Genomic DNA, 10,419 nt, shown 5'->3' on the forward strand with positions numbered 1-10,419 from the left:
GGGCGAGGGGCAGGTCGGTGCAGCCGCAGGTGGGACGGGGCGGGGCCTGGAGTCGGCCACGCCCCCCGCGCGCTCGGGCTCTGCCGGACGTGCACGTGTGTGCGCGCGGGCGCGCGCGCCAGGCCCTGGGAGCCCCCGGGGCAGAGAGCGGCCGTCCCGGGGCCTGGGCCATGGCCGCCTGGGCCAGCGCTGCTCCCACGGGCCCCGCCCGGGGCACCAGGACCGGAGGCCAGGCTGGGCCTGGCTCTGGGCCTCGGGGGCACGGGCCCGCCCCCCGGGCGCCTCGCGGGGCGGCCCCGTCCCTTGCTGAGCCCCGGGACCCTCGCGGGCCGGCCGGGCCGGGCCCCCCGCAGGAAGGCGGCAGAGGTTGTACGGGGAGGGCAGGCCCCGCAGGTCTCCCGCCCGAGTGCCCTTGCCCCAGGAGCCCCTCCCTCGCTGCCCCGCGCAGCCCCTGAGCGGGGCCCTTTGCGGCGGAGGGGGCAGACGCGGGGTAGGCCACGGATGACACTTGAGGGCTGTGGAGCTGGCCCCGGGCTCCCCAGGCCAGGCCGGTCCGGGGGCGGGCGTCTCCCCCGCGCAAACCCCGCAGCCCCCGCCAGGGGCTACTGCCGCTGAACTGGGCCCACAGCCGCGCGCCGCAGAGGGCTGCCCGTCCCAGGCTGGGGCTAGCCGCACCCCCGCGGGCTTCTCGGCCGACTCTTCCGGAACTCTTGGATTGCAGGGAGGCTGCCCGAGAAGCCCCGCCCCGCCCCTTTAAACACTGCTGTCGGTAGACAAGCAGCCGGAGCGTCCCCTTTAAGCGCAACACCGCGCGCAGCTCGGAAGAGGCCCGGACCGTACCACGAGCCGCGCCGGGGGCGGGGCTGCGCAGCCACGTGATTGCGGCCGGGACACGCCATGGAGCCGCGGGGGCGCGCCGGCGGTGAGCGGGGCCGGGGTCCTGATCCTGGGGGGGGGCCGTTGTGGGGTAGTGCGTTGGGGGGGCCCGATCCTGGGGGGGGGCCCGTTGTGGGGTAGTGCGTTGGGGGGGCCCGATCCTGGGGGGGGCCCGTTGTGGGGTAGTGCGTTGGGGGGCCCGATCCTGGGGGGGGCCCGTTGTGGGGTAGTGCGTTGGGGGGGCCCGATCGGGGGGGGGGCGCTTGTGGGGTAGTGCGTTGGGGGGCCCGATCCTGGGGAGGGGGGCGTTTGTGGGGTAGTGCGTGGGGGTCCCGATTGTGGAGGGACGTTTGTGGGGTAGTGTGCTGGGGGTCCCGATCCTGGGGGCGCTGCACTAGCAGGGTCCCAATGCTGGAGGGGCACTGGGCGCTGAGCAGGTCAAGGGCCAGACCCTGTCCCAGGCTGGGGGCTCTGATCCTGGGGGGCTGAGCCACAGATCCCAGGTCTCCTCGCAGGCTGGTGCTGGGCAGCGGTGGCGTCCGCACAGGGGCTGGTTCTGCGGGCACGGGGGCTTCCGACTGCCCCCGACCCCCTGCTCTGCTCTGCCCGCAGCCCTGCCCCGGTTCCAGTGCCCCCCCGACTTCTCCGCCAGCCCCTGCATGCCCGAGCCCCCCCTCACGAAGGAGGCGCTGCAAGGCCCTTCCAAGGAACTGTGGCTGATCCGGGCCCCGGCAGACTTCACCCCTGACAGGTGAGAGCAGGGCCAGACTCCTGGGTCCTCTCGCAGCTCTGGGCTGGGCTGGGCCGGGGGAGGTCAGAGCGGCTCCGCGGGGGCAGCGCCAGGGCTCACTGCCACCTTCCTCCCACAGCCTGGACGGCTGCACCGTGGTCCTGGCTGGGGCCCAGACGCTGAGGCGGAAGCTGGATGGGGCCCGGCGGCTCTATGGCATCCATGGCACGCAGGGGGAGCTGGGCAGCACCTGCCTGCTGGCGCCCTCTGCCCACTCTGGCCAGCTCTGCTGCGCCCCCCCCTTCTGCGGCACCCTCAGCATCTACGAGAAGTTCGGGGACCCCAGCAGCGGGGGCCCCCCCTTGGCTGTGCCCTCCCGGCCAGCCCCCCAGGTCCCTGCCGGGCTGAAGCAGCGGTTCCTGCCCTTCGGGGGCAGCCCAAAGGGACAGTGCCCTGTGAGGGCTACAGGAGCAGATGCGGAGCCAGAGCTGGGCTCAGCCAGGAAGAGGAAGAAGAGGCGGCGGGTGACAGAGGAGCTGGCAGGCAACCTTGCACTGCTGGACACGCAGCAGGAGACGCCTGAGGAGCTGGGGCCCTGGGGAGGGGGCTGTGCCAGCCCCAAACCACCCACCCAGGAGCAGGGGCCTGTGCAGGAGCCGAGCCCCAGCCACAAGAGGAAGAGGAAGCACAAGCGGGCACACGGGGTGCCACAGGATGATGCACCTTGAGGCGAGGTGGCCCCTGCACCAGGCCAGCAGCAGCAGACGGATGCCTCCAGGAGAAGAATGCCGGTGTACCCTAGGAACCAGAGCCGCACAGGGTCCTGCCCGAGCCAGAACTGTGCCCGTCTCCAGCCCTGTCCGACGGTCCTGCCACTTTCTGGGGAGGACTTGCCAGCCCTGGCTGCTCAGAGCAGAGCCCAATCGTAGCCACTGCAGTCCCCACCCCTGGTGCTGGGGGCCCCAGCTCTGCTCAGATCTTCAGTGATAAAGGCCAGTGCACAGCAGGAGGCCTCATGTGTCCTTTGCTCACCTGCCCTTGCAGCGCAGGAGGGGCCCCATGTGGGGCTTGTTCCTATGGGGTGCAGGGTCCCCTTCGCTGGGGTGATGGCAGCAGGGGGAGGGAAGCTGGGTGCTGTGAGCAGCCCTAGGGATGAGGCAGGGGCAGGAGCCTGGTGGTTGTAGCTCCTGCTGGGGCAGGAGTTCCACCCCATGCCCAAGCAGAGCCCCCCCTGCCCAGTGAGGAGGTGGCAGAAGGTGGGGGCCTAAAAAGGGAGCCCTGAGCCATGGCCATGTGACCTTCCAGGTGACCCAGCCATACCCAGGGAGGGAGGTGGGAGCCAGGACCCTGTGCCCAGCTCAACAGGGCCTGGCTGGGAGGGAGGGGGCACAGTCCAGTGCCAGGCACAGCCCAGAGAAGGGTGGGCTCTGGGCTGACCGTAGGCAGCAGCACCACACAGGCCTCCAGCTGCGCCCCGCGCCCATGCAAATAGGGATCCCTGCCCTCTGCCTGCCACGCTCCAGCAGACAGGCTGAGTCAATCTCTGCCCAACCACCTTTATTGCCCAGCAGGTTGACTCCAGGCCTGTAGGCAGCGTTTAGGGCCTGGTCCGGAAGCAGGCTGCTGTCACTCCTTGTCCAGGCCCCTGGGCAGGGAGGGCTCTGCCTGCCGGGGCACCTTCAGGAAGGGCTCGTGGAGGACGTCAAAGAGCCTCTTGGCCTAGGGGAGAGCCAGGCAGGGAAGGCTGAGCCAGAGGGGCTGTGCCCAGTGCCAGCCTGTGTGCCAGTGGGCAAGTGCAGGTGCTAGGAGGGCCCCAGAAAGGACCCTTGCTTGCTCCTACCTTCTGAGGCCCAATGCCTGGGCACAGGGACAGGTCCTCCCGGGACGCCTGTGTGATGCTGGCCAGGGACTGGAAGGCAAGGGCAGGCAGAGTCAGGGGGGCCTGGCTCTGCTAGGGTCGTGCACTGGGGGCAAACAGGGCTGGCAGGAAGGGGCAGGTCCCCACAAACAACCCCCTCCCAGGTCTGGCCCCCTGCACCTGGCAGACCCAGCCCCAGCTCACCCCAAAAGCAGAGAGGAGGCTCAATGTGTTCGTCTTGTTCACCGACTTGACGCTGGTGAGACAGTTCGTCATCTGCAGCACAAAGGAGTTGTCAGCTGGGTACCATCACTGGGGAGCTTGCAGACCCCAGGCCCAGGCCGTAGCATTGCCTTACCTGGGAGAGGAAGTCCTGGTCTACCTTCTCCATCAGCAAGTCAGGCGGCTTCTGCTCGTAGGCCTTGTAGGTCTCCAGGTAGCGCCCGGCCTCCTCAGGGCTGAGGGAGAGCAAATGACCCCTGGCCAGTGCCTGGCCCAAGGTCCCCATGGCCCAGAGTGCAGCATCCCCAGTCTTGGGGATCCGGCTCCATCACAGCAGGACTGATTCCTTAACAAGTGCCTGTGGCTGTCGGTGGCAACACCTTGCCTGCCCAACCCCTCCTGGTCAGAGCTCAGAACGTTCCCGGGCTGCCCCCGCCCTTGCCCCTTACCTCCAGGCCAGAACGAGGGTGCAGTCTGCCAGGATGCAGATCTTGGCTAGCTCCTTTAGGGCTTTATGCGGGTCTTTCTGCAGCAAGGAGAGAGCGGTGGGACGGAGGGGGGGATGATGGAGGACCTGGGGCTGCAGCATGGGGGGCAGGGTCGGAGGGGGGTGCCACTTGCAGTTCCTCACCACATCAACCTGGAGCAGCAGGATTTGCAGGGCGAAGGTCCGGCCCAGGCACCGCAGCCGCTCATGGATGTAGTCCGGTTTGAGGTTGTGGTACCGCAGGCTGTGGCCAGGAGAGTGGAACAGAGCACACTGGAGTCGGTCGCTGTCAGCCTGGGCCACAGGTCCCTCCGGGCAGCCCATTCTCCCCCACACCCCTGAATGAACCAGCCCTGCACCCACCTCAGCCTTGCCCCTGCCCTGCCAGAATGGGCCAGCCGCGGTGCCACCCTGATCCCTGCCCAAACGGGCTGCCCCCCAACCTGACCCCTTCCCCCAAAATAAACCAACCATTCACTGCCAGCCTGGCCGCACCAGGGCTCCAGCGGGCACAGCCTTACCCACCGGCTGGAGACCCTCGCGCTGCCCAGCTGGCACTGGAGCGGTGCCTCTCATAGCCCAAGGGGCCGCCCCAGGCAGTGCCCCATCACTGCTGGTGCCTGGCAGGCGGGCACGGACCCGAGAGCCTGGGCTCACCTTAGGAACAGCGCGCACGTGCTCTGGCCCAGCACGTAGTCGGGGACAACGTCGCCGAACTCCCAGGGGACGTTGCGCACGAACTTCAGGACAGGGTTTCCCCGCTGCAGGGGGAACAGCCGCCGGCATCAGAGCCATGGCGGGGTGCTGCGAGGGGCAGGGGACCGGGCCCACCCCCACCTGCCCCGTCACCTGGCAGGGCCTGACGATGATGCTGCTGCTTCTGACTCCCGGCTTGACCGTGGGGCTTGGGGCCACGTGCCCGGGGCCAGGCCCGCCCTCGCACCCCTCCGTGCTGTGGGTGGCAGCGGGCGAGGGGGGCTCTGGGGCAGCCCCTTGCTTGGATGCCAAGGCAGTGGCTGGGGCAGCCCTGGCCGTAGCCGCCTGCTTGACCACATAGTCTGCGTAGGATGAGGGCCCGGGCGGGCTGGGCGCCCCCGGCTCAGCGGGGGGTGGAGCTGCTGCAAAGGACTTAAAGAAGGGTCTCACCTGGGGGCAGAAGAGGCGTGAGGGGAGCGCGGGGCCCGGGGAGAGCCTGGGGCCGGCGGCCCTGGCCGAGCACAGCACGAGCCCGGGGGCTTCTCCGGGTCCCTGCAGCGGGTGAGCCCCTCCCGGCCCCCTTGGGAAGCCGCGGCTCCGACCCGGGGCGGCGGGAGACGGGCACGCGCACGCCCCGGGCCCCCAGCCCCTCCTCGCCCGGCCAGCACTACCAGGGGCGCCTCGGGCTCCTCCGACGGCGTCGGCACCGCAAACTTCCTCCGGCCGCCCGGGGCCTGGCCCGGCTCCATGCTCCGCGCCCGGGGACCGGCGCGTGCACGGCTCACCCCAGCCCGGCGGCTCGCGGGTGCAGCCCGTGCCTCTGGGGCTCCCCGCGCCCCGCCCCGTGACGTCACCAGGGCCCCATGGCCTGCGCCCCCTGCCGAGGTCCTAGCTCCGCCCCGTGACCCCTGCCTTTCCCCCCCGCCCCCAAGCTACTGATTGGCTTCGCCCCAGCAAGTGGGAGCGTGCCCCTCGCGCGTGCGCGTCGCCCTCTCTCACCGTGCCCCACCCGTCGGCGGGGAGTCTCTTCAACCCGAGACTCTATGGTCTGCGGCGTACGGGGCAGCCCCCGGACTCATTGGTGCCGGGAGCGGCCGCTCTGCGCAGGCGCGAGGGGAACTCGGTGACGGTGAGAGGCTAGTGAAGTGCCATGTTCACCCTCTTCCCAAGCCTCTCTAGCCGCCAGTCCTCCAGGTCTCCATGGTGGTGCGCGGAGCCGCAGCCCAGCAGCGGGCGTGGCCTCCAGCAGGTCTCCACGTGGCGCGACGCCTGCAGCCGGGGCCCGCCCACGTGCGCCCCGCGCCAGCCCCTTGCTCAGCTCGGAAGAGTGAGGCCTGACCCTGCCCCACCTGCTAGGGGCCCAGTGAGGCCAGGAAACAGGTCCAGCCCCTCCCTCCCACCCACAGGGCCCATGGCACAGCAGCAGCCCCCGGCTCAGGCCCTGCCCCCTCCCCACCTTGGCAGCTGGGCACCCCCTCAGTGGCGACAGGGCCCCGTCCCTACAGCCTTGTGCCCCCCCAGAAAAGGAAGGGTTAGGCCTGGCACCCACAGGGGGAAGCTACAGACACAGGGTGCTGGAACAGGTTTATTTGCTGAGCGTGGCCACAGGTTAAGGCAGGGGTGCAGGCACCATGTCCGGGGCCAGCGCCAGGCCTGGGGCTGAGCTGGGCGGGGGCTCCCGGTGTGAGTCTGTGGGAGCAGCCGTGGAGTCAGGCCCTAGTGCAGCGGGGCTGCTGAGCCCCACACGGCCCCACTTGGCCCCATAGGCAGGCGAAAGGCTGATGGCGTCCTGGAGCCGGGCCCAGGCCTGGGCGTCATTGCCCTGCACAGCCTGACACAGCAGGCGCGCATGCTCCTGCAGCTCTGCGATCTCCCGCTGCGTGCTGCTGTTCTGCCGCAGCAGCTCCTTGGTCCGCAGCGTGATGCCCAACAGCCCCGAGCGCCGCAGGATCTCCACCGTGTTGTGGAAGCGCCGCTGCTTCCCCAGGCTCGGGCCCAGTTTCTTGGAGGCACGAGACAGCATCCTCCCCTCAGCAGGGTCCACAGCAGCAAGGCTGCCCGCCGACTCTGTGGAGGAAGTCACCACGTCCCGGGGCAGCGCCGGTGGGCTGCTGGCTGAGGGTGCCAGCTCCTGGCTGCTGCTGTCAGGCACGGGTGGCACCGAAGCCTCCTCCAGGCACAAGCACTTGGTCTTGCTGTGGCTGGTGCTGCTGGTCGCTGCTGCAGGTGCCAGCGCAGGCCCCGCCTTGCTCTCCCGGCCACGGTCCGGGTGGGGGGCGATTTTGGGGTAGGCTTTGAGGATGGGCAAGTAGGTGTCCTTGGCTGGTGGCTTCCGGCCGGGCCGCAGGGGCTTGAGAGCTGCTGTGGGCATGGACTGTGGGAGGAAGAGGAGCCGGGCCTGGCTCTGCGCAGCATCCAGCGGGGGGTGGCTCCAGGCCAGGAGCCGGGGGCCAGGCGAGCCTCCCAGCGGCTGCAAGCAAGAGCAAGAGGAGAGTGAGCAGCTGGGCACCAGGCTCTGAGCAGCAAGGGAGGTGCCGGGCCAGGAGGCACGGGGCTACCTGCTTGAGGATCATGTTCTTGACGATGTAGATGGGGGCCAGGCTAGGGAAGGGGCGGCTGAAGCCTGGGGCCCGGCGCGGCCGTGGAGGCTTGGGCAGGCGCCGGGCAGCCGACTCCTCCGTGTCGGTCTGGTCCAGGGTACTCAGGTACTCGGAGCTGGCATCTGCACAGGACCAGAGCGGGGCGGTGAGGGGTGCGGGTGGGCACCGGCGACAGGCCCAGCCTGGGCTGTACTGCCAGGGCCCCCAGTGGAGCCGGGCTCACCCTCAGGCGCAGGGGCCAGCGTTCACCTTGGTCTCACCAACCCCTCGGCCTCAAAGAACCAGGGCCCAGCCCCGCTCTGGGTCCCGAGCGCCCAGAATGACCAGGGCAGCCCCCCGCAGCTTTCCTGGGGAAGGGCACAGCCCCAGCCCCTGCACCCGCTCAGGGCTGGGGGGCTATGGGCAGAGGGCCCCCTCCACCAAGCCCCTGCCCCTCTGCTGTCTCAGCTCGTGGGCCCATCACCCGGCGGGCAGGCGAGCCCAACACCACTCTGCACAAACTCTCCTGGGCACTGCCACCCCGGCTGTCCACTGCCACCACACGCCGGCCCGGGGACCTGCCGCAGGGGGCACGGGGACACCCCTGCCCCTGGCTCTCCTCCAGCAGTAGGCAGCGAGGGGGAGGCAGGCACCACAGCGCCCACCAGGGCCCAGCCCACGCGGGGACGAGGGGAGACGCTGCAGGAGCAGGGTCCTGCACAGCCCGGCCCCCTCCACAGGGTCTGCAGCGGCCCTGAGCTGGGGCAGCGCCTGGTCCCGTCCCCCCGCCGGGCGCAGGGAAAGGGCCCCGCTGGGCACGGCCGGGTCCTCACGCCCCCCGGCCCGGCCCGGCCCGGCCCCACGTACCTGAGAAGCCCGAGTCCTTCTCCGACTCGCTGGCGGGCGCGGGGGGCCGCGGGGGCTTCCGCCCGCTGTCGCCGCCTCCCATCTTCTCGGGCGGCCCCTTGCGCCCCTCGGGGCCGGGCCCGTCCGCCCGGGCGCCCCGACCCCTGGGCTGGGCCGGCTCGTCTGCCGCCGGCGGCTTCTCGGCGGGCATGGCTGCCTGGGCCGGCGCGGGGGCACGACAGGAGCGTCAGGGCAGGGCCGGCCCCGCCCGCGCGTGGGGACCCGCGTGCGGCCCCGCCGGCCGCCCGGGGAGCAGCCGCCAGCGGGCACCTGCCCGGCCACGTGCTCCCGCCGCCCGCGGGCTGAGCCCGGCCCACGGAGCCCCACGGGCGGGTCGCGCCCCCGTGCCCACGCGCGTCCCGGCGCGGCTGGGACCGGGCTCGGGCTCGGGCTCGAGCTTGGGTGGGCGGGACCCGGGGCGCGGCGACCCCGGGGGATGCGGCCCTGCCCGGGCCCGGGCGCCCGCGAGGCGTTCACTCTGGAACCTACCGACGCCGCAAACCCCCCGCCGCCGCCGCGGACGGGCACAAAGAGCGGCGCGGCCCCGCCCCCAGCAGACGGGCAGAGCCGCGGGCCAATCAGCGCGGCCGCCGCCGGGGGGGGCGGTGCTGCCCAGACGCCACGTGCGGGTGCGCGGCCACGTGAGGGGGCGGGGACAGAACGCGCGGACACGTGAGAGGGCGGGGCCGGGACCCAGGGCGCGCGCAGCCCCACCCGCCCCGCCCACGGCTCGCAGCCGCGCGCACACGTGGGCACACACGCGTAGGGGCTTGAACACGCTTGTGCACACGTGCGTGCACGGCTACGGCTGCATGCGCACACGCACAGACAAGTGCACACACACATGCACGTTTGTAAAGGTGCCCTGTGCATGCAGGCGCGCACACGCACACGCAGATAAATGTGTGCACACTTGCCTGTGAGTATGCAGGTGCATGTGCATGCACCAGCATGTAGATGCCCCCACACACCGTGACCAGTGCCCTCATCCAGCCAAGGGGCACCGTGGGGCGACGCTGGTCTAGCCCCCAACCCCAGCCGGACCCTGCCTAGAGCTCCCCACACCCACGTGGGGCAAGGCCCCTGCATGGCCCAGGGCTGGCTTGGGTCTGATCCTGACAGCAGAAAGCCTCGGAGACACCGCTGGAGAGAAAGTGGGCCCCCAGGACCCCCAAACCAGCCCCCCGCACCTCAGGGCGCGGCCTGCTCACCGGCACGGCGATGCCCTGGTACCTCTTTTTCCGGCCCTGCACAGCAGAGGGGCCCTGGGGTAATGCCAGGGGGGTCAGCACAAGCACCAGCCTCCCCCCCAGGGCATGAGCCGGGCCAGGGGAGGACATTGAGGCAGCCAGGGAGAGAACAGCACAAGCTCCCGGGCACCAGCCCACAGGGCTCGGGGGTCCCGAGAGCTGTCCCCACTGGGTGCCGGGAGCAGCCGGCAGCACCCACAGGGCTCAGCACCGAGCCGTCCACCAGCAGCCTCAGCCCTGGGCAAGGGCCCGAGTCCCAGGCCGGCTCCCCACCATCTGAGCCCCATAGAGCCGAGTACAGGAGCCTGCCAGTCTGCTGCAACCAGCAACAGGCCTGAGCCCCCCAAAGTGCCAGGGGGCACCAACCCCCTCCCCCCCAACCACCACCAAGGACCCAGCATCCCCCAACCCTGCCAGCACACGGAGAGCAGAGCACTGCAGAGGGCACAGGAAGGGCAGCCCCATGCTCCCCCTGGCCTGAGCTGTGGGAGGTGCTGGGATGAGTCACAGGGCACTGGAGCTTGGCTGATCCTGCTTACAGGGCAGGAGCCAGCAGCTGCAGGACCCAGCTGGATCGGGGCAGCCCACGGGGCTCTGCTAGAGGCAGCTGGAAGGGCACGAGGCGGGAGGAGCTTACCCAGAGCCTGGCACGCAGTGCCCGAGGTCAGGGCCAGGTGTGGGGGGTGCAATAGCACCCCAGTGTTCCTGTAGTCCTGCCCATGCAGTACCCTGGGGTGGAGGAAGCTCAGGCAAACTCAGGGCCCCTGGAGGAAGGCCCTACACCTTCCGGGGGTGCAGACATGAAGGAAGGTCCT

At 70.8% G+C, this 10,419-nt stretch overlaps 3 protein-coding genes across 3 annotated transcripts; 1 reads left to right on the forward strand and 2 right to left on the reverse strand.

Annotated features, from left to right (window-relative positions):
- The first annotated feature begins 111 nt into the window (after window positions 1-111).
- POLR1G (RNA polymerase I subunit G) lies at window positions 112-2,612 on the forward strand. Its single transcript, XM_014595520.3, has 3 exons — window positions 112-922; window positions 1,489-1,627; window positions 1,746-2,612. Exons 1-3 carry the CDS (start codon window positions 898-900, stop codon window positions 2,332-2,334), a joined length of 753 nt encoding a protein of 250 aa, XP_014451006.1. The 5' UTR covers window positions 112-897; the 3' UTR covers window positions 2,335-2,612.
- Window positions 2,613-3,148: 536 nt separating this feature from the next.
- ERCC1 (ERCC excision repair 1, endonuclease non-catalytic subunit) lies at window positions 3,149-5,734 on the reverse strand. The gene is made up of 9 exons (XM_006265803.4): window positions 5,541-5,734; window positions 5,023-5,319; window positions 4,831-4,934; window positions 4,318-4,417; window positions 4,136-4,212; window positions 3,823-3,922; window positions 3,669-3,740; window positions 3,447-3,515; window positions 3,149-3,325 (listed from the first exon to the last, which is right to left on the reverse strand). Exons 1-9 carry the CDS (start codon window positions 5,616-5,618, stop codon window positions 3,233-3,235), a joined length of 990 nt encoding a protein of 329 aa, XP_006265865.2. The 5' UTR covers window positions 5,619-5,734; the 3' UTR covers window positions 3,149-3,232.
- Window positions 5,735-6,441: 707 nt separating this feature from the next.
- On the reverse strand, window positions 6,442-8,882 carry LOC102571334 (CLOCK-interacting pacemaker). The gene is made up of 3 exons (XM_059719187.1): window positions 8,316-8,882; window positions 7,428-7,591; window positions 6,442-7,339 (listed from the first exon to the last, which is right to left on the reverse strand). Exons 1-3 carry the CDS (start codon window positions 8,503-8,505, stop codon window positions 6,479-6,481), a joined length of 1,215 nt encoding a protein of 404 aa, XP_059575170.1. The 5' UTR covers window positions 8,506-8,882; the 3' UTR covers window positions 6,442-6,478.
- Between the last annotated feature and the right edge of the window lie 1,537 nt (window positions 8,883-10,419).

Source organism: Alligator mississippiensis, chromosome 15, assembly GCF_030867095.1.
Source record: "Alligator mississippiensis isolate rAllMis1 chromosome 15, rAllMis1, whole genome shotgun sequence".
In the NCBI taxonomy this organism is placed as follows: Eukaryota; Metazoa; Chordata; order Crocodylia; family Alligatoridae; genus Alligator; species Alligator mississippiensis.

Coding starts and splice junctions, on each gene's coding strand:
- POLR1G (XM_014595520.3), top strand. CDS start 898: ATGGAGCCGCGGGGGCGCGCCGGCG. Junction 923..1,488: donor GCCGCGGGGGCGCGCCGGCG/GTGAGCGGGGCC, acceptor CTCTGCCCGCAG/CCCTGCCCCGGTTCCAGTGC. Junction 1,628..1,745: donor GCAGACTTCACCCCTGACAG/GTGAGAGCAGGG, acceptor TTCCTCCCACAG/CCTGGACGGCTGCACCGTGG.
- ERCC1 (XM_006265803.4), bottom strand. CDS start 5,618: ATGGAGCCGGGCCAGGCCCCGGGCGGCCGGAGGAAGTTTGCGGTGCCG. Junction 4,418..4,830: donor ACGTGCGCGCTGTTCCTAAG/GTGAGCCCAGGC, acceptor TCCTGGCCACAG/CCTGCGGTACCACAACCTCA. Junction 3,516..3,668: donor GCCTCCTCTCTGCTTTTGGG/GTGAGCTGGGGC, acceptor CTTGCCTTCCAG/TCCCTGGCCAGCATCACACA.
- LOC102571334 (XM_059719187.1), bottom strand. CDS start 8,505: ATGCCCGCCGAGAAGCCGCCGGCGGCAGACGAGCCGGCCCAGCCCAGG. Junction 7,592..8,315: donor GAAGGACTCGGGCTTCTCAG/GTACGTGGGGCC, acceptor GGTCCTGTGCAG/ATGCCAGCTCCGAGTACCTG. Junction 7,340..7,427: donor AGAACATGATCCTCAAGCAG/GTAGCCCCGTGC, acceptor TCTTGCTTGCAG/CCGCTGGGAGGCTCGCCTGG.